The sequence below is a fragment of the Lissotriton helveticus genome, chromosome 1_1, assembly GCF_964261635.1.
Source record: "Lissotriton helveticus chromosome 1_1, aLisHel1.1, whole genome shotgun sequence".
Lineage (NCBI taxonomy): Eukaryota > Metazoa > Chordata > Amphibia > Caudata > Salamandridae > Lissotriton > Lissotriton helveticus.
In genome coordinates this window covers 960,303,066-960,328,613 of record NC_136057.1, presented here as the reverse complement: position 1 = coordinate 960,328,613, position 25,548 = coordinate 960,303,066, and the positions used below count along the sequence as shown (strand labels likewise).

The 25,548-nt window shown below is 43.2% G+C and overlaps 1 protein-coding gene across 1 annotated transcript in view; it reads right to left on the bottom strand.

Moving 5' to 3' along the window:
* ITIH5 (inter-alpha-trypsin inhibitor heavy chain 5) overlaps positions 1-25,548 on the bottom strand; it is a 295,211-nt gene that overhangs the window by 110,572 nt on the left and 159,091 nt on the right. Inside the window, exon 8 of the mRNA XM_078677098.1 lies at positions 4,127-4,298. Coding sequence (XP_078533224.1) covers positions 4,127-4,298 — 172 coding nt within the window. The remainder of the gene's footprint in view (positions 1-4,126; positions 4,299-25,548) is intronic.

Here is a 25,548-nt window from a genome sequence, read left to right as displayed (position 1 = left end):
CTCCCCAGGTCATATTAGGAGCATAATAGCTGGGCTAAATTTAACACGAGCCGCCGGCCCAGATAATTTACCAGCGGTCATTATAAAAACTAATCCAGAGTGGTGGGCAGAGTACTTCTCGAATATGTTCCAGGGGATATTAAATACCGGAACTATGCCAGATAGTTGGAAAGGGGCTATTATTAGACCAATACACAAAAAAGGCGATGTAAACTCTAAAAACTATCGCTTAATAAATCTCCTGGACATAGGCGAAAAAGTATTCTCCAAAGTAATCTTAGGTTTGCTAAAGGATTGGGCAGATGACCAAGAACAGGGTGGGTTTAAAGAAGGACACTCAATGGTGGACCTCTGTTTTGCTCTCTGGTCCATCGCACAGAAGTCGATCGAACAGAAGGATAATCTATTCTGCTGTTTTGTGGACTTCCGCGCAGCATTCGATCTTGTGGCAGGGAGAAGCTGTGGTCAACCCTGGTAGGGTACAAAATACATGGCGATCTATTGGCCTTGATCCAAACCCTACATACTGAAAACTGGGCCCAGATAATCTTGGATGAGGAGGGTGGATTGTCTAGGAGGATCCAGATTGGTAATGGCCTGAGGCAGGATTGTGTACTTGCCCCCTTGCTCTTTTCCCTGTTCTTAGCCGACCTGCCCTTAAAACTAAGAGAGGTTAGAGGGGCTAGCCCGAAACTAGGAGGTAATCAAATATCCTGCTTATTATACGCAGATGACTTGGTGATTATGGACCAGACGGAGATAGGTCTTCAGAGAAAACTAAACATGTTCAAAGAATACTGCTTAAATAAAAAATTAGTAGTGAACATGGAGAAGACCAAAATCCCATGTTTAGGTAGAAGCAAAATAAAGTTCTCCTGGTATCTTGGCACAGAACTGCTCGAGAAGGTAACAGAATATAGATATCTGGGGATGTGGTTTACGAGTAACCTGAAATGGTATACCCACCTGGAAGCTTTATAAACAAGGGCATCGGCTTCTGTGAAGGGCCTTTAAAAGATTTAATAGTGTATATGGAGAAGTGTCGGATAGGCCAGTTATAAAGGCCTACCTAGCAATGGTCCCTCCACAGTTCCTGTATTGGGCAGAGATACTTTATTTAAGCAGCAAAAACTGTTGGGATAAAGAGGTGGGACATATCCTAAAAAGCTTGTTCTCGCTGCCAAGATCATCTATGGTAAAAGCAGCAAGACTAGATTTGGGAATCACCTCCTGGGCCATAACAGCCTGCATGGCCCTAATACATTTCTGGCAGCGTCTAGGGTCAGGTGTGGCCAAAGTTTTTTCCCAGTGGTGTAAAGGAGAAATTGCCACCAGTGAGCTGTACTGGGCAAAAGAGACAATAGCCTCAATACGCGAAGCGTATGGAGTGCTTGGATTAAAGCTATGCCCGCAGTTAGACCATTCAATAATAGACAAGAAAGAACTTAGGTCACTGGGAATTGAAATGTCTTGTATACATGACCGGGAGTACCTCTCACGAAAAACTTCAGTGTCCCATATGACCTTGGCTTGGAAAAACGACCTACATTATCCTTACGTAGACAGATTACCTAGCTACAGTTTAAGGCGTGAAGTGTTAAAAGTGCCAATTGGGATAAACCCCTGTTATGCGAATAATGGGGTTACAAATTTTATGATAGACAGCAATGGTAAATGCACTTGCATGTTAGGAACCCTGTGTGATATTTTACATATTTTATTAGATTGCATGAAGATTTTAGATATACGAAAGGAGATTTTATGTCCTATTTAAAAATAATATAGGATTAAGAATAGGACGCAAGTTGTTAACCTTTTAGTGGGAATGATGAATTTAGATATAGCCTGTGCTATGGAAAAATTCAGGAGTAAATAACATAAGTTGTTCCCTTAGGATAATACGAGATTGTGAAATTAAAGGATAACAGTACCGTAGTCGATAAATCGGAAGGATTTGATGCATATGTATGAATTATTTGATTTAAAATTTTTAGGATGATAGCTGCCTCTTATTTTAAAGGAAATTTGTTATTTTAGGCATGATGAAGATGTGCTATACTTTTTATGATATTGACTGGCTTATGCTTTTTAACCGAATGATATGCTGCTAATTGTATACTTTTATGGTTGTAAAAAAACAAATAAAGCTTTATTGATTGACTGACTGACTGACCAGATAACCACAGTTGGCGACTTGTGCTTTTTGGTGCTATTTTCACTTAAATCTTTAAAATTGCACAACTCCAGTTCTACTGACTAGATTTTTGTCATTTTGGTCTTGAAATACTTATGAAAATGTACCCTATCTTTCTAAATTATTGTGGGATTATCCCTGTGTCATGTTTTCATTGTATCATTGTTTGAAGTGTTGCATAAATAATTTACACATTGCCTCTAAGTTAAGCCTGACTGCTCTGTGCCAATCTACTAGAGGATTGAGTACAGGTTAATTTGGGGCTTGCTTGTGACTTCACCCTGACAAGGATTCTGGATGCTGCTTGATTAGGGTTACACCCCTCCAATCCCCCAACCAGTAACCCAATTCCTAACATGCTCCATCGCGGTGGCAAAGCAATCAAAACATGAAAAGCACTTCATTTCCAGCGCCTATGTAGCCTCTTAGTGTTAAATCTAGGGCTAGAGAAAGGTGCTGGCTTATGGTTATATTTAGGGTTAGACTAAAGGTATGTTTTATGAATTAGGGTTAAGCTTAGGTTAGCACACATATCCTTGCATTTACCTAATTTGGTATTGCAGTGTTCTTTCTATCCTCAGAAGTAGTATTCTCAATAGTGGTAACCTGAATGTAGTGAGTTCTATGTAGTGGACTCTCAATGTAAATGTGCTTTAGACACAACCAATCTGAAATACTTATTCCCCAGTGCGGCATCAATGCTATGGAAGTTTTGTCAGTGATTCCCATCGAACTGCCAAATGTCTTTATCTCCCGTCTTTCCGATGACTCACTTCCATGTACCCTCAAGTGCTGTATCATCTTTAACGTGTAAAACACTAATAGGAGCACCAATTCCATCCTATAAGAAACAGCAAGAGATTGTCAGTCAGTTGATGGCAGCAGCATCATTTAGGGAGTGGCCCGGGCTTGTGACTGCCACTGCCATGCTCCCTAAGTGACCCCCTTGGCTGCCTTTTATCTGTTTCTGTAAAGGTTTATTGTTTACTCTTTTTAGTCCTAGGAAATGTTTATCCACTCTCTATGATTTTTCATAATCAAAGGCTGTTTGATGCCTTTTTTGTGTGTGACCTTGGGGTCAAAAGTCATGTGATGCAATCAATTTTGAGGTATATCGTAGGTGAATGGGAATGTGGCATCACTTCTGCTACTCTACTATTTTGGTGAAATGATAAACGTGTAGCCTGTATAGCTTGATGTAAGACTATTAGATGATATAATACATTTCATAGGTAGTGAAAGACTTCAGACTTCAGCATTTATATTTCTGTTCAAATCACACGTACTGAATTCAAATCCACAAAGGCAAAGTACACTACACAGGGAAATTTACGCACTCAGTTACTTAATCATGACTTTTTTTGTTATATGCGTCCTCTATTAAAATACATTTAAATATCGAGCATACCTTCAGCTAGAGCAAAGAGCAAAGAATGCCTAGACATTGAGGAGAGTAAGAGGACAAGTTGATTTGGGTAATTCAGTATGAAGAAAGGATGCAGATCAGACACGTACCAGTGGAAGAGGTAGGGAAGACCTCAGGTCTTGTGGCACGGTAGTGAGAGGGGAAGATTGGCAGCAGATAGATAGATCAGAGAGATTAGATATTAGGTGAGGGAAAATCAAGGATAGCAGGGGAAATTATCACATTTTCTTCTTGGAAGAAGGAGAGATGGCTTCAAGTACAGGAGCAGGCGATGACCCTCAGGTTGATAGTAAGGACTGCCTAGTCTAGTTACAAACAATATCAAATACATTGTCTTATTAAACTCTTATACCTATTTTCAATATGACCGAAAAGAAAGTTTATTGCATTTAGTGCACTGATTTTAATTCAACATACATTAACCATAAGTTATAAAAATGTCATCATTAGACCATGTCAGATTTTTGCACAGTTTCAAAATATCGAGTTGTCTTTGAGAATATTACCTCCATTAGGTGACAGGGTATAGATAAACTTCTTTGCATCCCTTATGTTGTTAGGAGTAACTTGCACCAGACGATTGTGCTGCCAAACTCTAATTCGATTGGAAAATCCAATTATGTTGAAGTGATCATCAGACCGCAAGTCTTGCAGGATGGTGAAGAGGGCATCTTTTGTCTGGAAAAATGAGCACATTTATATGAATCAGGGTTGTTCAATGTAAAATTATTCATACTGTTACAACATAAAAACGTGGAGCATTAGACTTAAAATCGATTGCACATGCAGTATCTTAGTGATCATGAGGCTGCAGGCAGCAATACAGTCAAAAGATTTTTCACTTAGTGACCATCCCTCACATCTAAACCATCTCTCCAGTGCACATTGCTTTCTCATCTTCAGGAGCGAAGGATTTAAACAGGCCTGATTGATTTCAATTCATTCGAACAAATGGCAGCGGTTGTTTCATTTTGGCACCAGCACAAAAGGCTTGTATGTCAGTGAAGAAGAGTAAGGAGCCTAAGCCCAGATTTTCAAAGAACTAACACAAGGCAGTGGAGCAAGTACAGTTGCTGCACTGTGTTGAGGGAAAGGGACAGAGTAGGACAGCACCAAATCTACTAAGATTTGTGGCTGTTCTGCCTTCTTCCTGTGCGAAGCACTTTTGACTGTCATACGCCAATGCAGAGAACTTTGTACAATAGTGCACAGGTGTCTGCATTGGAAGAGATCCCTTCCAGTACAAAAACTATGCTTTATAGCATTTATCACTTTGTATGTGTATTATACAATATAGCACACACACAAAGTAGGAAAAATGAGGAGAAACAAAAACATTTTTCATTGCGCTTGTCTCAAGGAGGTGTTGGATGTTGGCACAGATCAGCGTCGGATTGGTAACGCGGGCACTCGGGCAATGCCCGAGGGGCCGGTGTCCAGTCCCAGCTGTGGGCAGCTTTTTTGAGCAGTCTGAGGGCGATTTGGCGGTTTCTGGGTTGCTCGGATGCTGCCAGCGGCCCAGTGGGTGCCTGAGTGGCCTTTCTGGGGGCAGATGGGCCTCAATTAATTTCCTTTTATCAAAGGGCAGAGGTGTCACTCCCTTTATCTCGCTGGGGCCGGCCGATTAACACATGCATATTGAGCGGGGGCAGGGGGCCGGAGCAAAAGTGGCCACACTTGTATTCCAGTGTGTTTCACCAGTGTAAACGAATCTGTACATTTTCTTAACCCCCCCTCTTTGTTTTGTTAGAAAACTTCGCTGAAGCAGTGTTTTGCAAGGCAATATGCAAATGTGGGCCACTTTTTTTTCAGCGTGCCCGGGCCAATTTCTAATCCCAATCCAACCCTGGAACAGATCCTTGTCTTCAATTCTTTGCAGGTAAGGATTTGCATCAAAAGCCATGAGTAATTGCATGTGAATGCCCATGCACCACCCATGGATCGCACCCTTGCTGCAAAAAAATGCAAGGCAGTGCATTGTGTAGCTTTGTGCGACTTTGGGTTACAATCCATTGCAAATCGAGATTTGTGTTGGATTGTAAATCCAACCATAACAGATTGTGTCAGGGTTGTTTTAAAAATAATTCCATAAACCTGTTGAAAATTATTTGGAAATCGAGGTTCTAGGGTGACGAGTCCAGTGCTTATTCAGGGAGGAAGCAGAGACAACAGTAATTAGTTACATATTATATGAGTGTAGGAAGCTGGCTCTGTATCTACTATATCGAAGTAAGGTACAGTGTTCACAGATTCCAGTGAATCCCCAGAGGCTTACAGAGGCTCAAGTAGATAATTCTAAAAGCTCTATTTGTGGTAGTATGGTCGAGCAGTTAGGCTTATCAGAGCACTGTGTTAAGCATTTATTGTACACACTCAGGTAAGAAATTATTGCACATGCTCACAGACTGAATCCAGACCAATTGTTTTGTATAAAAAGTTAATATCCGGTTATTTTATTTCTAGAACCAAAAAATACTCAGTTGCAGGTAAAAGTTGTTAAAGTAGTAAAACTTTCAAAATTGCAGTAAGAATCGTCTTGCAAGGCAGAAGAAATGCTTTAAAACCTTTGAAATACTTTTGCATTTATCAGTCAGAAACTGTAGCACTTAGCAATGTGAAAGATAGACAGATGAATGCAATAGATAGAATTCAATGCAATCCTATGGGGGGGAAACAGGGTTATGCATTAGCAGGTAAGTACTTGACAATACCAGTCTTCGGGGGTTTGGACCAACACGGTTAAGGTTCAGTTTCAGGTAGGTACAGCACCACTAGCGACACTGGGGCGGCCAGGTGCAGAGGTCACTGGGCTCAATGTAAGTCAATGGAGACTGAGGGCACCTCGAAGAGGCACTGTTTGCAAGGAAGTACCCGTGGTTTCAGAGCACATGCCCTGGGGGTTAAGATCAGCACAGGGGAGGCCACAAGGCAGCACCAAAGCTACACCACCAGCGGAACAGGGGCGGCCGGGTGCAGGGTGCAAAATCAGCATCGGGGGTCCTATGCGTTTCAAAGGGGAATCTAAGTCGCACAAAGAGGCTGAAGGCTCGGACCAGGAGACAGACTGAAGGTGGACACCAGCTGTGTAGGTAAGTTAGAGGGCTGGGGGTAGAGGCACCATCTGTTGTGCTCCCTAATGCCAGAGGACTGAGGATGCTGTGGTACCTTTTGGTGTCGTGTTTTTTCGGTTGGAGCCGGTCGTGATCAGAGGGATTCTTCGTGTAGAGGATGCAGGCGACTACGTGTAATCCAAGAGAGGTCAGCCACTGATGGAGACAAGGTTAGGAATTCCGGGGAGACTTCACGGCACAAGTGAGCATGGAAAACTTGGGCTGGGGGCATCAGGTGCAGAGTGGGTAGGGGTTGCGGATCCGCCTGGATCCAGAATTCTTGGAGTTGTTTCTTTTGGACAGGGCAGCTGCCCTCAGGGGATCTGGTCTTGGCTAAAGAGTGACAGTCTTCCTAGGGTTCTTGGAAGTCGCTGGCCATGAGACAGGCAGCGTCTTCTTCGCATGGTCTTTGACAGGAGACATGCCGGTAGGTCGGGGCCAAATCAATAGTCATCTTCCTGGCTCGGCTGCACAGCGTCTTCTTCATCCTTTTCTTCTTGGGTCACAGGAATCTGAGGATCAAGGGTCAGAGGTGCCCCTGAATAGTGAATACTGAATTTAGGGGCATTACAGTTACTGGCACATGGTAGCCAATTGGCTACTTGCCTTTAGGGTGCCTACACCCTTTGAATGTCCCCTCCCTTTGGGGAGGGGACATCCCCCTAACCTAATTGGGACAAATCCTTCCATTCAAGATTGAGGATTTTCTAAGGCAGGATCATCTTGATCGAGGGCACCTTAGGGGTGGTCCTGGCAGAGAGGGGACACCTCTACTGACTACTAATCTTCCCGCTGACCTTGCCGCCGAAAGTGGAGCTTGGTCAAGGGGTCAGGTATCTCCACTAGCTGGAGAGGCCCTGGCTAGCATATCGAAGGGCAGGAACCTGTTGATGTTCATCTCCCTGAATGCTGTTTCTGCTTGTGGATAGGTGTGAAACATCTCCACCCCAAGCAGCCTTTTCCCTGTTCCATGATAGCACAAGGGCTCCAAACTGAGAGGCAGGGCCTGACTGGTCGAAACAGGCACCAGGTGTTTTCCCGGTGGGCCAGAAGGGTGGGGGCCTGCTTTTGACCCATGGGGGCCGGTTTTGCCTTCTCAGTAGCAGCCCCTCCCCCGCTGGTTGAGCGGAATTGCCAGGGCTGGTTTCTCAGGGGGTCAGAAACACATGTCTGTGTATGGTAGGCTGGTGCAGACCAGTCACCTGGACATGTCGTTTTTCAGGGAGTATCTCTAAGACGCTACTGAGTGCATTTTTTAATAAATCCAACACTGGCATCAGTGTGGGTTTATTATGCTGATGAGTTTGATACCAAACTCCTTAGGCTTTAGTGAAGCCATCATATAGCGGTGGAGTTCGTGATGACAAACTCCCAGTCCATGTATTCAGTATGGCTCCACTGCACTTATAAAGTCTGTGAATGGCACAGACACTGTAGGGGAATATTGCTCATGTTGCTATGCCCTCACCTGTGGTATAGTGCACACTGCCGTAGGGCTGTCAGCCCTGCTAGAAGGGTGACTTACCTTTGGCACAGGCAGTGGTTGGTGGGCATTGCACATAAGGATGTGAGCCATGCCCACTCTTAGGTTTTGTCTGCACCAAAAAACAAAGTCTACAATGGCAGTGTGTATGTGTTTAGTGAGGGCTCTCTGAGGGTGGCACAATACATGCTGCAGCCCTTAGAGACCCTATCTGGTCACAAGGCTTTTGGTACCCCTGGTACCTTTTACAGGGGACTTATATGTGGACCAGAGGAGTGCCAATTGTGAAAGCAAATGTACAGTTTTGTGAAAAGAACACAGTCCCTGGAAACCTGATTGGCTGGGACGCAGGGCAAACTCAGTCAAAGTGCGCCAAACACCTGGAGAAAAGTGGGAGGGGGGTTACTACAACAGAAACCCACTTTCCTACATGAGTGTTACCAGAGCCATAACACTTACTTCAAAATGGGATAAACAAGTTGCAGAACACGGAGTAAGTTGGTGTGTTTGCGCATAGTTTATATGATAAAGACATTTATGAATATGAACAAATAGATGGAATGCCAAGTAGGTTAAAAGAAGCAAGCAATTTCAATTGTGTCTGTCTTTCATAATAAATTAATTTTATTATAATAACATTTCGGATCAAATCTAATACAAAATAATTCTCTGCCTTCTATACTTTGCTATCATGGTGATCAGTTAATATTTCAGTATGAATGATGTCTATGAGAAACAAGCTTCCATGGATACAGAGCATAACTTCTTCCCCATAGCTGAATAGGTAGATGGCAGTCTCCAATAGATGCATGCTGAAAAATTGTTGACACAATAAACAAGGAAACACCAGTGAAACAATACAACCAATGACTCTAGACCTCTTCAGAAGGTAAATAACTACTAACCTGTAACACACTAGTACTACATCAAACACTACCATTCAAACACAAATATGACCAACTATATTACATGCAAACTGAATAACACACTGCACAAACAATCACAAACGCATTCCATCTCCTATACAATGCACCTGTCAAATCTTCTCATTTCTAAAGAATGATGACTCAGGTTCAACCTGTGGCTATCACCTACAAAACCTTAGCAAAACAGATGGCTATTACCCACAACACCGTGGGATACAATACTTACCCACATGTTCACTCCACTGGGTACTTTCCCTTGCAACCTCTTATGACATGGTTCTTCTCTTCTTCCAGATTGCACCCATGAGGTACTCGCTAGGCAACTTCTCAAGACAGGGTATTACTCTTCCTCAAATCAGCATACCATAGGATTCTTCCCCATACAACCTCTCATGACATATCACCTCAGTTTATAACTCCACTCGACTAACTCTTTGTCCTTGCCCAACTTTTCATACCACAGGGTAATCACTGCATACAACCTCTAACAACAGGTTGCTACTCTTCCCCAGTTCACAATATTCCACACAATAATGCAGTACACCTGTACCTATTGCAGCAGGGTACTGCTCCTCTCCACATCCGTAACACTTGGAAATGCCCAATAGAGCGTAAATACACAACAATACACAGATGGTTACTACACCTTCCTGAAACTGCTCCTTAGACTCCATATGGTGTTGAAAGTAAATTCTCACTCAGTACTCCCAAAACAGCCTATATGGAGACAATTTAAACCTACAACCTTTCTTGCTTTGCTAATCATTCAGTGAAGCACAAAAATTAACATAACCTAAAGTAACCAGGAGGTCTAAGTTAGTGTTTTTTTCAACATCTCTAGACCTGATCAACATCAGCTTACTACCATCTATTATGACATAAATTCTACAAAGCCAGTGCCTCCACTCCACTCCAACACCCTGGTCTGGAATCCAAGACATTCATGAAGACCTGCTTGCTATTCCCCCAAACACCACACCCTCTTCTTACAACACTGACTGACTCATACCAGAGAGCGAAGTCCCCATTTAGTGCTGCAAATTGTCACTGGACTTCTGTCCATCGTCTTGATCATAGCGAAAACAACTGCTATGCTGTCTCTTGTAGGCTCTTGCTGCTGGACACCTAACCATTTGCAGAATGCCTGTAACCAGTGCTCTTAGTGACCACACACTACCCTCCTCAAACTCCCCAGAACTAATGCACTCACCAGGATTCTTGCTTGTCAAGCAGAGCACGCCTTAAACCAAAATGTGCTGAAAATGAATAAACTGTGATGTATCTGTATTACAATATGATCGCTATTTTCCCTAGTTGCTTTGAACATTGCATGAGTTAATTTCACAACTCGTTCGTTTGCTGCCTGGCATTCTGATGCCTACTGTAAGCAGCAACCCAACTTACTTCACTGCTCAGCTATGTGTTGCTACAACAGATGAGCCCATCACAAAGAGTGAAGCCATCAACATTGGCAAGCGAGCCATAAAGTGCTGGTGCTTTCTGCCTCAGGGCAGATGAACCCCCAGTGCTTACGTCATCGTGCCTTGCCAGCTGGCTGGGCACAGTTATGGACAGAAAGCCTGGCATTTATGATGTTCTGATCGGAAGGCTGGAATGGGAAACAGAGGAAATTATGACTTCATATGTGGAAGAAATATTTCACTGGTACAGCAGGGACACAGTTCCTTTGTTGGATTTTCTCTGCGCCAAGCCAAGTTAACCCAGTGAGTTACAAGTTTGGGGTTACTTCGTTTTTCAAGAAGTCCTGCCAGCGCTAAAACACATTTTGTCATGAGTATTAGTAAATCGGATGTTGGAGTACTGATATAAATGTATTTGTGGGTTTGGTTCACCCACACTCCCATCACCTCAGTCCACAGACATGGATAGTCTGTTAGAACAAAGCAGCCCCAGATCCAGAAGGTTCCTCGGTACTCCCTGACTTTATCATTTTGCAGCACCACATACCAACTAAACAGCAGCCTTCATGATCATCTGACAATCTATCAAATTCTGATTTTCATGCTAAAAACGCTGTGGGTGGATAAAATGTTGAATACACCAGATATACCCTTTCTTTAGGATTTGCTGCCTGCTCGTCTTCCTCGTTTAAGTGTTGGGTTAGACGGAACAAGCTCACACAGTACTCACTTCTGATAAATGCTACGAAAGTTTGGCATTTTTCTGGTGCCAGTCCAAAAATATACATTGTTTAAAAACATTCGTCTTCTTTAATACTATAACTCAGGAAGTGGCCCTTGTACCATGGTCATCGAGTCAACAAAATACCAGAGCTAGCAGACGTGTCATCACACAACATTTGACGTCAATTACATCAGAAGAAGTGACAAAATATGACCTATGAGCCTGATTCCCAGGAAGCGTTATCTTGACCCTGATTTCATGATAACGGGCATCGCTGAGGCTAAGTGTATACCCCAAAGACAAAATGAGTAATAAACCACAAGGAGACTCACAAAAAAGAAATAAAAAAAATAGTGGTAATGTCCACCTCTGTTAATTTATAAAGATCATGTACTGAATATGAATTATATTATTGCCTTGAAATACTCTGTATAATGTGATTTCTTCTCAGGCACTATCACAGAGGTGAAGGTTTTATTCAAACTCATACTTTATTGTGTATTCAAAGTGAGGAAACAGAAATACGGTGAAAATGTGAATGTTTATTACAATGTTTTTTATTATATGATATATTCCAAATAATGTGCATTAAAATATTGGACATAAATATTAAAGGGAAAAAATACAATGTAAAAACGAAATATTTTATAGCACTGAATAATGTCCCAGCAAGAACTGTAGAGAGTAAACAGTGCTCTGTTTACACTAAGTACCAGCGTTTCTTAGTACTTACGGTTTTTGACACATCTTAGACAAAGGGTTGCAAGGGCAGTGCCAGTGGTCGCAAGAGGCAGGCCAGGGGCAGCAGCTGCTACAGCTGGCACCCACTTAATGACGTCCATCCCATGCATGGATGCATTGTGCAATGTTCTATTTTGTGAGCAATTCTACCTTCTCTTAAGATTGTCTACCTTTTCCTGTAACCTATGTTTGTTTCTGAACTCTCTGTCACCTTACCAGGCAATGCTCAACAAAACCATAAAATGAATAAATTAGTACTATGGTTAAATAGTCTCAGTTAGATAAATGTTTTCTCTCTCATTAGTCTCTGAATGTATGTCCTAGGCTTGAATATTATGATCAATTTTGGTTCTCTGTTTTTACCTGATGTGTCACGTGTTAGTCATACTCATGTTGAGTTAACTACCATTAATGTAGAGTTCTTGTCTCCTATTTATGGATTTATCTTGAATTTTATGTAGCACCATACAATTCTACGTATCTTCAGAGTAGCTGAGGGCAAAATAAACAGAATGATTGAAAGACGGGGAGTTACAAGCGATAAGTTCCTTTCCAAATGCATAGATTGGTCATGGATCCAGCATTCTTCATTCACTCCTGTTTGTGTACTTAGTGCCTTTGGTGCAAACTGATTAACAGGTGTTTTAGGAGTTTCTCGAATTGAATTTAGCTAGATTAAGACTGTAACTGAAGACTAAGGGTTTTCTTAAAGTTTCAATGCCTGGAACCCCAAAGATCTTCCAACATGCACTGGCCTCTTGAAGGAGAGTTGTTGACTCAGATGGTTTCCTTAAAGAACAATACTTAAACTTCAAGGTACTCCAGCACATGCCGTTTACGTTCGGGCTTATCAGACTCTTTTGGAGAGAGGCATGGGATCTTCTCATCATTGATAGAAATTATCCAGTATACAAGAATTATCACAGTCTATGAAACTGAATGAAAACTTTTGCCTTGCTCACTGTATGGAGAGCTTTCGTTTTAATAATCAACAGAGGTTTAATAGCTGCTTAATAATTTGTAAAAGAAACTGACCATGTTGTCTTTGCAACAGACCTTGAAAAAGAGGCTGCTAACTGAAAATCAATCTTTCTTTTAATACTCAGCTGGTGGGTGGGAGCCTATTTAGCAGGAGTGGTTGAATAGGGTACCCCAGTTCATATAATATTGTCTAAGCTTTGTGAGTAGCCACACAGTATCAGAACCTATCGAGGACCTTTTGACTGCCCAGCAGAACTGGCCACCTCTTGTCTTCAGAGGAAATAGACCACAATAGTGAAATTCCATTGTTGATCAGAATTAACTGCTTGAGGTTCACGGTATGTGTTGGATCTGCTAATGTCATTTTGAGATAGCCTTGTAATAAAAGGAAAAGTGTGTTCCCGATAGGGCCTGACAGACTCAACATTCCTGCCCTCAGGGCTAGATGTAGGTAATTGCAAATTACTGATTCGAAAATACCGAATTTTACAGATTCGGTATTTTCGAATCGGTAATTGCAATGTAGATAAAAATTTGGTAAAAATTACCGAATCGTTAATATTCCGTAATTACCGAATCGGTAATTACCGATTGGTAATTGCCATTCATTCCTATGGGCCATACCAAAAAATTCAAGGGTGGCAGGGTGTCACTTTGACACCCTGTTGCACCCCTGATTAGTGCTGGTGTGCACATGTGGCATACATACATGCCCTAAGGGCATGTATGTCTGTCACATGGCACAGGTGTAAATGCACATTTATGCATTTACATAGGAATTCCTTATTTACCACCAACTAATAGTTGGTGGTAAATAACGAATTCTTAAAGCCCAGAAACACTGTTTGCAGTGCTTCCTACATCTCATTTACCAATTCGGTAAATACCGAATCAGTAAATGATGATTCTGTGAATACCGAATCTGTAAAATAGCCTCCTACATAGGAAAAGGCTTTTACCGGTTGGTAACGGACGATTTCGGCCTTAACCGACCGGTAAAAACCTACCTACATCTGGCCCTCAGTTCTTTGCAAGTCTAACCTTTATTGTTTGCATTGTTAGGTACTCTACATCCCTCCACTCTACGCCACTGTACTACATGCCACCACACTCTACACCAATCCACTCTATGTCACTCTCCTCTACCCTGCACCGCTCCACTCTGCACCACTGCACTCTGCGCCACTTCAACCTACACTTTGCCACTCCACTCTTCACCACTCTATTCTACGCCATTGCACTCTTCTCTAAACCAGTATAGTCTACGGCACTGCACTCTATGCCAATGCACTCTACACCACTGAACTTTATGCCAATCTACTCTGCACCACTGTACTCTATGCCACTTCACTCTGGGCTACTCTACAACACTCCATTCTGCCACATTACACTCCACGATACAACAGTCTATGAAATACTACTCCAATAATCTCTGCTCCACTCTATGACACTCTATTCCACTCTGCGACGCTCTATGCAACTCCCTCTATGCCACTTCATGCCACTTTACTGCACTCTGTTCTACAACACACTACTCCACTCTAGTCCAATCCACAACTCCCCTGTATGCCTCTCTATGCCACAACACTCTACAATATTCTACTTATCTCTATGCTACTCCACTCGTCGTCACACCACTCACCTATATGCCTTTCCACTCTACCACAATACTCCACTGTATGCCTCTCCACTCTACGACAATCTACTCTGCTGTACGCCACTCTACTTTGCTCTAAGCAACGACCTCTATGTAACTCCACATTACTTTACTCCACTCTGGGCGACTACATTCTGCTTTATGCCACTCCACTCTATGACACTCTACTCCATTCTACACACTTCAGCACTATAACACTCTACTTCCTCCATGACACTCCAGACAACTCCACTCTACACCACGCCACTCTGCGACACACCACTATATACCACACCACTCTACGATAGTGACGCCACTCCACTCACCAATATGTCATGACACTCTCCTTTGTAACTTTTAGCCATGCTGAACAGCAGTCACACCGGTGTAGAACATGGCTAAAACACATTGGCAAAGTCAGTAGATCTTGCATAGGCGAGGCCAATTGGCTTTGCCAATGCTTGTTTTGTAATCCCACTATATCGTTTCTGTTTCAGATGATAAGCAAACACACAGTTCGGAACTACAGTTTCTTCTCCAGTGCCTCAAACCATAAATCTTTTCAGAATCTTTCACAGCATGGGAACCGAGCAATGCTTCCAACCTCGAAGTGGAATACTTTAGAAGACCCTGCAGGCCCCGCACAGAAACCTGTTTACATCAGCATCACCAAGGATGACAGAGTAGGGTTAATACTATCTTAAAATAGCATTGCTCCTTCCTTTCATGTAAACTCACAGTTTTTGGAGGGAATCTTACTTATCTACGGCAGATTAATCACCAAGGACAGGAGAGGTATTTGGAAAATTAGAAGCCTCAATATATTCTGGAAGCAACTTCCTGTTCCTTTTTTAGCCTAAAGTTTTCGTTCATGTAATCAGTCAAGGAATGCAGACCACTTAAATGCATGAACGTGGAGCGCTGGAAAACACAGAGGCATGAATCAAGGGTAGCACTTCAGATAATCCGGAAGCTGGGCTGCTTCCCAAGATGTTTCCCCACTAGATATGCGTGAGTTTTGCTCTTCCGATGCGTCACTTTTTGTGACACATCGGCGGCGTAAAACATGCCTCCTGATGCGCACTATTTACAAAGTGACGCATCTAAGCAGATGCGTCATTTTGTAAACCCCTGCGCTACATTATACCTGCGTCAGGTATAATGTATGCAGAGGGGGCGTTCACCCGCAAAAAGCCTCGTAATAGTGACGCAGTGAAATCTATGAGATTTCACTACGTCACTTTTACGACGCTGTTGCGTCAAAATCTTGCGCCTGCCTCACAGCAGGCGTAAGACTGACGCAAGCCCTTTCACATGGGGCTTTCCCCATGTGAAAGGGCGCATTGCTGGAGTTGCGTCACTTTTGTGACACACTCCAGCAATGCGTCACTTTTGCGCCTACAGATACGTCAGAAATACTGACGTATCTGTAACTCCTTGCGACATGATGCGTCATATTACAAATATGACGCATCAATCATGTCGCAGGGAGAGCGCAGTGCAAAGTGGCGCATCGCTGTTTTCATGCAGCGATGCGTCACTTTTCATAAATGAGGCCCACGGTACTTTAGAGTTATCCAGAGGGGATGCAAACTAGAGGAAGGCACGTAGTACAGCTTTCCCTGAGCGACAGTAAAGAAAAAAGTCCTCAATCAATGTGATGAAATCGTATTTAATTAAAAGTAGCTAACATTCATTATGGGAGTGATAAAAATTAATTCACAATTGTACCTTATTTATGTTCTCATGTGAGGCCCTTTTTTGGGGAGCTGAACAACTAATGGTCACTAGGCATATCTGTGGTAGGTACTCTCATTTAATGCTGGTGTTCGTAGGCATTCATGTACAAATTTGTTCCGTGCTGGATGCAACAGTACTCTCCTGATTCTGGACTTTGCTTGCATGAGGTTACGCTGACGCTTCCTTTAGCCACAGTGCTCTAACACCAGAACATTATTCAGATGCGAAGGGTCAGTGTTGCCACAAACCTGTAGAAAACAGTTGCAGTCACACACAAGCATTGGCAAAGCCAATAAGTCAAGCCTATGCAACATCTATTGGCTTTGCCAATGTGTTTTAGCCATGTTGTACACCAGTATTATTAAAAGTTGGTGGCATGAGGTGGAATGAAGTGGCATAGAGTTGAGTGGAGTGTCATAGAGTGTCATAGAGTGGCATAGAGTGTTGTGGAATATCATGGAGTAGAGTGAAATGGAGTAGAGCAGAGTGGAGTGGTCTGGAGTGGAGTGGAGTTTAGTGGAGGGGTGTAGTGGTGAGGCATGGAGTGGAGGGAGTTACACTGGAGTAGAGTGCCTGTGTGTTGTAGGGTGTAGCGTGGAGCATAGTGTTACAGAGTGGAGTAGAGTGTACGAGATTGGAGTAGAGAGTATGAGAGTGGAGTGGCATGGAGTGGAGTGTCATATGTGTCGTGAAGAGATGCAGAGTGTAGGATCATAGTGTGGAGGGTCATAGAGTGGAGTATCATGGAATGTAGTGTCGTGGAGTATAGTGTCATACAGTGGAGTGTCATAGAGTGGAGTACAGTGGAGGGGCATCGAATGGAGGGTCATAGAGTGGAGGGGCGTAAAGTGTAGAGGCGTAGAGTGGGGGTGTAGAGTGTTGTGGCATAGAATGGAATAAAGTGGAATACATTGGAGTGATGTGGAGTGGTGTAGAGTGTCATTGCACAGAGTGGAGTGAAGTATCATAGAGTGGATCAGATTGGAGTAGTGTAGCATGGAGTGGTGTGGAGTGGCGCAGAGTGGCGGAAAGTGGTGTAGAGTATTGTAGAGTTGAGTGTCATGGAGAGGCTTAGAGCGTCGTAGAGTGGCATAGAGTGTCATAGAGTGGAGTGGCATAGAGTGGAGTGGCATATAGTGGAGTGTTGTAGAGTAGCAGGGATTGTTGTAGAGTGGAGTGGCATACAGTTGAGTACACTGACCTATAGTGAAGTGGCGTAGAATAGCGTAGAGTAGTGCAGAGGGGAGTGGAGTAGAGTGTTGTACAGTGGAGTAGAGTGTTTTGGAGTGGATTAGAGTGGAGTAGCATAGTGTGGAGTACAGTGGCCTATAGAGAAGTTATGTTGAGTGGCATAGAGTGTCAGAGAGTGGAGTAGCGTATCATAGAGTGGAGTGGACTAGAGTGGTTAGGAGTTAAGTGTTATAGAATGGAGTAGAGAGGAGTGTGGTAGAGTGGCCTAGAGTGAAGTGGCATAGAGTGGCGTAGAATGGCATAGACTGGAGTGGTATAGAGTACAGTAGAGAGTCGTAGAGTGTCATAAATTGGAGTAGGGTGGAGTGGAGTGAAGTGGTGTAGAGTGAAGTGGGGTAGAGTGGTTTAGAATGGAGTGGTGTAAGGTGGAGTAGAGTTGCGTAGTGTGCAGGGCCGGACTGGCTGTAGTGGGCACCTGGTGTTTCCCTGGTGGGCCAGAGGGGTGGGGGCCGGTTTTGTGATTGTGTGGGCCGGTTTTGTCACTGGGTGCCGGTTTTGCAGCAGTGCTGCAATATTGGCCCCCAGTAACACAAGTGGGAGTGGTGCTTCTTACTAGGGCGGGTCAAGCAGCAATCTACCAGGGATGGGTGCTGTACCCAGTCCAGCCATGGTAGTGTGGAGTAGAGATGAGTGTGGTAGAGTGGAGTAGACTGTCATAGAGTGAAGTAGAGAGTCGTAAAGTGGTGTAGAGTGGTGTTGTGGGGCGTATAGCAGTGTGGCGTGGCATAGTGGGGAGTAGAGTGTTTTAGAGTGTAATAGAGTAGAGGGTGTGGTAACGCACGGCATTACAGACAACACATGTTCAATTGAAATTACCATTATATTTGCACAGACTAACCGTTTTACTGATAAAACTCTACAGCACACAAACAATAATGTGTGGAAATGGTATCACATCGTATATTGATTTGTTTTCATTGTATTAAAATATTTGTTCTCACCACCCTTCAGAATTACAAAAGAAATTAATAATTTGTGTTTCCTAATTCCGCTATATTTTGAAATATTTGCACAGTTTATTTACAGACATTTCAATTTTGTTGTGTGCCGGAAAAAAACATAACATTTTACAGTTTTCTCCCAGCACACCCTAGTACCCAGCATGATTGTCACATAAATCCTCAATTAGAAGTGAGAGAAAGAAAAGTAAACACCAAGCTCCCTTGGAAGATATAGTTTTATGTTTGACCTCTGTCTTTGAATGCACATCAAATGTGAAAAAGATAAGAACAACATTTAAAGTAAGCACTTGTGGAAGAATAAAGTAAAAAGTCCATGCTCCACAGGAGGGACAAAGACATACGGGAGATCCTAAAACACATATAGCCAGCAAAAAGAAAGCAAGCAGTTACAAAACACAAAACCAATGGTAAGCATTGTGCGTAATGTGTTACCAGGGAAGCTTTCTGAATGCCCCCAGGATGTCTTTGCAAGCCAGACAGTTGCACTGTCTGATAGGCTTCGACCAAAAAACCTTCTGGAATTAGGAAGTCTTCACAAGGCAAGAAGTTAAACTATAATCATCAAGTAGTGGAGGCTACCGACCGGCTAGCACTATACAGATCTAAATAGAGACTCAACCGAAGAGTACTCATGAGACAGGAGTAGGCCATGAAAAGATCCTACAGCAGCATTGCAACACAGATCTGCCTTATAAAGGGAAAGCCATTAAAAAGGAAGTTACAAGGTGTCATATAACTGGGAACCGCATTAGATTTCTAATAAACAAATTACAAATCAGAAACAGCCTGTTATAATTGTTAATAAAATGGTGATATACCATGTAGGGCTCAAGAGCGTATCAGTCTTCTTATTCAGATTACACCACATGGAAGGAACTCCCAGCAGCATGGATAGAAGCCTACATAGAATGCAAAGGTAAATACCAAGGAAACTAGCAAGTACAGAAGCCCAAAGCAAACAGGTTCTGCAGTTTGAGCCAGAAGGCTGACTTAGAAGCAAACACCATGAAGAAGCCAAGGATGACGGGTTGGAAGCCCCAATTCACCTGCTCTCCCCCTCCACCATGTACCCTAACCAGAGTCTAATGTCAGTGTTCCGAGATCGCAGGACTCTTGAACCCGTTTTGATATACTTGCCCCGGGGGGTGGCGTTTTGCCCTCACTTGCTCAAAGCGGAGCACAATTGTTTTGACAGAGAGGGAGTTGCATGTTAGCAGCCATTTTCTTACTAGTTCCTTTTGCTGAAATGTGGCTCTGCTGGCTATTAACTCTTGCAATAACAAGTTTAACCCCATGCGCGCTGCGGGTTTTCCCGCTGTGCGCTGACTTTTGCGAAAAGCCGCGGTTCATGACGAGCTCAGCTCGTCATGAGCGTACGACAGGCGGAACTCATGACGAGCTGAGCTCGTCATGAGCGTGGAAGGGTTTAAAGAAGGCGCTTGTTCTAATCAGCTGGCTTTCAAAAAGGGGCTGAAGTCCTGGCTCTTCCCCAAATTTTAAGTTTCCAATGATGTCCTTACATGTTGCTTTGGAAGTATTCAAGTCGGAACTCGAGTATCTAGGCCGAGGACACCTGCAGGTATCAGGGCACTTGGAAAATCTATTAACATAACAAAAATACTAACAAATGTATACTTACTTATGTAAATATTTGCATTTGCAGTAGTCGTTCCTCTGGCTACAATAGTTTTTACCACAATGTTTCAAACTTGTTATTCTAGTACTACAATATTTTTTACTATATTTGTGGCGTGTTTGGCTATTGTTAAAATGCGAACCAGTAATCTACCCTTGATGTAGAGGAATGAAAAATGAGCTGCCATTTTTTTTAATTAATCAATTTAAGACACATGATGGGTTATTTCAGAGACTTTATACAATCTTCTGCATTTCACTAGTGATTTGGGGACCTTTTTTGCTTTTCGAATTTCAATTTTTAAGGAATATTACTGTTTTGTGCTTTCATTGAATGCTAAGGCTTGCATTGTGTTAACCAACATCTTATGAACCAAATTGAAAACATGGTTTGATTAAGTCGAATTAAATGATTCAATAGGTGAAGCATCTACTGCAAAAGTACTTGTGTAATCAGATGTTTACAGTTTAAATTGCTCACAGGGCTGACTCGGGCTTTCGTCATTCTAAGCCAGTTAACAGTTACAACTGGAGCCATAATGCACAAAATGTGCACCTGTGTCCTCCAGTTTTGCACAAACATATGGACCGGCCATCGAGTGCATAAAAACCTTTGCACCGACTGGTGTTGAAACAATGTTTTAGCACCACTCGATAGGTGCAAATGTTGCTTTTCCACAGGCAGTTATTGCAGATGTTGTTGCAAAATTATAGTACACAAGCACAATGCTTTGTAATCTGGACCATGTTGTTTGCCATGCTACAAAACTGCAAAATCGTGGCAAGCGAGTGCTGGCGACTCAGAAAACAATTGTTAATATGTGGCAGATTTGTATGATACACAGAGCACACCTTGGTGCATTGGTCTCATGCAGAGTCTTAATACTTAAGAGCAGAAGAGGAAGGTAGGATGTACAGTGTGTGGGCGCAATCCAGACAGAGGTTTTGCATCTCAGAAGGATTTGCTACTCTAAATACATGAGTGAAAACAAGAAGTACATGTCCTACATATGGGCTAAACACAATTTCAGAACAATTTGGGTGTACAAGATAGTACTCTTTCTTTTCTTCTTCAAAAACATGTTAATGTCTGATTTTTAATAAACTATTTTAAATGTTAGCATGTGTTCTTGTCATATTACTTGTAATTAAGACCTCTATTTCCAATTTCACTTGTTTTCACACACACATAACCATATGTTCATAAAGACCAAAAAACGGTCAGCCTTTCTATGTCTGTTTTTGAAAATGTGTACTACATTGAAGTGTCTTTCCTGAAAGCCAAGAGCTGTGCTAATTGTCCGTCCAGGGTGTACAGCAATTCAATGTCCTAATGGTACATAAATAGCTGCAGATGAGGCCAGTACTACAATGTATACGTTTTCATTTAGGTAATGCTCTATTGGGTATGAAGCGTTTAAAGCCTTGCATACATTGAAGTGTGAGTGTGCATTTACCAAAAGTCATGAGTTCAAATCCTGAAAAGGAAGACTCTATCTTCCATCCTTCTGAGGCTGATAAATTGAGACCCATAATCATAATAAAGGTCACAGTGGTGTGGAGTGTATTGAAAAGGCACTGATGAGATGGGCTCTGCTTGGCACAATGCTTTTGTCTGCCTCAGCCTGTAAGGAGGGGTAACAAGGTACTGTGTGATGTAGTTACACCCATACAGGTTAGCAAAACTGTTTCAGGAGGGAGACTGCCAATGTTGGTTTTATTTGAGTTTTCTCCTACTTAACATTGCCCTCACTTCAATGCAAGTTAGTAAGGAAAATAAATCCACCAATATATATTTTTTAATCTCCCTCTTTCCTATTCTTAAATGTTTGCACTTATGTCAGGGGCGTCTGAATCCTCCACTTTAACAGCTTGTGCAGGAGGGGTGGAGTTCTGGATGGTCCTCCTCTGGCTGCAACTCAGACAAAACCTCAAACTTAATGCTGAAAAAAGATGTGTTGTTAGAAAAGGAAAAGAAGTTTTAAAAGTTAAAAGAAAGGGTGGGTGAAAAGATTGGTGATGGAATGTGTAGGTGGGTGAAAGTATGAGTGAAAGTGCGGATGGGTGACAGGATTGTGGGTGAGTGAAAGGATGGGTGAAAGAATGCACAGGATGATATAAGGTGGGGGGCATAGTGGATAGAAGGAAGGATGTGTGGGTTGAAAGGATGGGTGGAAGGATGTGTGGGTGAAAGGGTGGATGGGTGAAGGTATTTATGGGTGGATGTAATGATGAGGGAAGGATGCATGGGTGAGTGGCTGAAAGGATGTGTGGGTGGGTGAAGGGGTGGATGGTTGAAAGGATGTGTGGGAGGGTGAAAATATGTGCAGGTGGGTTAAAGGATGAATGAATGGGTCAATGAGTGAAAGGATGCGGGATGGGTGAAAGGACTGGTGAAAGGGTGGATGAGTGAAATGTGTGGGTGGAGAAAAATGGATTAAAAGGTGTATGAAAGGACGAATGGCTGAAAGGATAGGTAGGTGTCAGGGTAGTTGGATGAAAGGATGTGTTTGTTGGCTCGCAGGATGAATGAAAGGTGGATGGCTGAAGGGATGTGTGGGTGAGCGAAAGTGTGGCTGAGTAAAAGAATTGGTGAAAGGGTGGATGGGTGAAAGGATGCATGAGTGAGTGAACAGATGCTTGGTGGGTAAAGGGGCGGGTGAATGCCTCAATGGGTGAAATGATGCAAATGTGAGAGAAATGAGGGGTGAAAGGGTGAATGGGAAACAAAATGTATGGGTGGGTTAAATGATGGGTGAAAGGGTGAATGGGTGAATAGATATGTGAGTGGGTGAAAGGATGGGTGAAAGGGTGGATGGGTGAAATTATGTGTTGGGTAGGTGAAAAGACACTTGGATGATTGAGTGGAAAGTTACAAGGGTGGTTGAATGGGTGCAAGGATGGATGGGGTGAAAGGGTGGATGAGTGAAAAGATGGATGGGTGGAAATTTGGATGAATGGATAGATTGATGGTGAAAGATTGAATAATGGATGAAAGAATGAATGTATGACAGAATGTAAAGGTGAAATGGTGGATATCAGTGAGTCTAAGGAAGGGTGTATGGATGAATGGATACATGCTTGGAAGGAATAATTAAGCAACCTCTTCTGGGGATGATCGGGCTTCCCTTTCTTTGCTTACTTGGTGCCGTCAGAGTTTAGTTCAAAATGGGGTGTGTTTGAATTTTCTGGCTACTCCCTTGTGTATGGTTACCCTGCCATTGCGAAAACCTGGGGGGGGGGGGCGTGCATAGATGGCCGACGGTGGAATGCCTTCCATGCCCACGTGACCCACTGAGATTATGAAGCGCCATTGAGTAAGACACCCTCAGCAGTCCTCCACAGTAGCCCAGACACTCCAGAGCGCCGAGCGGCTGCGCACCCACCCAGAGCTATTGTGCCGAGGGTCAGCCCTTCTCACCAGCGCGCATGGGGTCTCTGACATGCCAACTAATAGCTTGTTTTCGTCAAGGAGAAAAGTGCGGAGTGACAAGTCCCCTCTGTGGCTTTCGAACGCCCGGCGATGCCATTAAGATTAGCGCTCACTCGCGGGCGGCTTCCCAGTGAATTGGCGGCCTTCACAGTAGCTCCCTTGGAGGGCGGCCATTCTTCGGATAAGCAGCGCCCGGGACCCGTGCCAGCTATTTAGCAACGCGGCGGAATGCGTCTTTGTGTGGGATACATCGGGCGCGGGAACAAGATTCTTAATCTGCATATTTTGAGTTTCTGTCTTCCGAGCACCGACATCTTTGCTAGAGTCTGGCATGAAGAGGAGACAGCTAGCGTGAACACAGCCAGGAGCCTTGCCACCAGAGCGCCACGTTTACACACGCAGCCTTTTATGTGCCAGCCAAATGCATTCCTAAGACTTTTCTTGATTCATAATGAAATCAAGTGGACAACAAGTAGCAAAATGTAGCACGTTTTATAAAGAAGACTCAGTACTGGAGAAAAAGTCTAACGCTGACACAGAACCACTTGTTTTCCTTAAACACAATTTCTTTTAATTTAACTACCCCCTGAGAATACTGTGCAACTACTTTTTAAGCACTTGATGGAGTAAAGAAGAGAGAAAACGAGAAAAGTATATTTGTTGATATTTTCCAGGTAAATGGTGGAACAAAACATCCTGCAACATACATTTACTGCAGTATGCAGAAAGAGGATGCAAAACTAATGCTCGCCATCTGGCTCCCTAAAAATAGGAGCAAGATAGGCAGAGCTGGTATCCTATACTTCTTAGTCCTCAGTAGTGTTGTGTAGTGTTGTGCACCGCTCAACCATAAGCAGGTGATCTCAATACACTAATATACACTAATACACTTTGAATTATAACAATTCACAAATATTTGTATATATATATATATATCTCAAGGCTCACTCTCCGTCTGCTCACCTTCACTCGCGACCGGGTGCTTTATATATATATTTATAAAAGTTAGCTGGAGTGTTGCAATGTTTGAATACAAAACATGATAAGAAAACACAGTTAAAAATGGGGATCCTGTGTGGACTAAAAAGAGTATGGACAGGCCGGAGAAATCCTAAGTATTTGCTAATAGGAAGCCATTTGCTTAGCCATATCTATTTTTGAAAAAAAGGCAGCCAAATGAACATCACGCAATAATAATAAGGTTCTGTTTATATGGTGCTACAGGCCTACCACTTCAAGGAGCAAGACATAAAGGCAACGTTGAAAAACTGTGACATTTATCCTGCTGAATGGTAATGGCTGAGGAAGTTAGTCACTGGAATGGGGCTAAAAAGTATTAAACACTCAAGTGACAAAAATCTTCAATGTCTTGTACCCAACCTGAGACCATTGCTTAACCACCTCTTGTTTAGAAGACGCCTGAAGACTGACATCTTAAGAAGTCCGTTCATCTGAAATTTAGTGTCGACAAGAGAAGCATTCAGATAATACTAAGAGGCCATTAGGATGGTGGGCGGACTGCCCCCGCCAGGCTGGCGGTAGCCACCGCCGGCCTGGCGGGGGCGATTTGCCCGCCATTCTTGCTGCAAAGACCCCCCCGCCATATTAACATGGCTGGGGGTCCGTGGCGGACGGAAAGACCGTCCGCCGCTTTTCCGCCCCAGTCGCCTTGTGACCGGGGTAGACAAGGGTTGTATATGGTGGCGGTGTCTATCAGACACCGCCAGCCATATTACAATGGGCATTCAACAATGCCTTTCCGTGGCGGCAATGCCCCCACAGAAAGGCATGTGGAGTCTCCCACGCCCCCAGGGACTCCGGAGGGGTGTGGGGTGCACATGTGGGGTACCTATGGTACCTACCTGCATTTCAAGGAACAACGTGG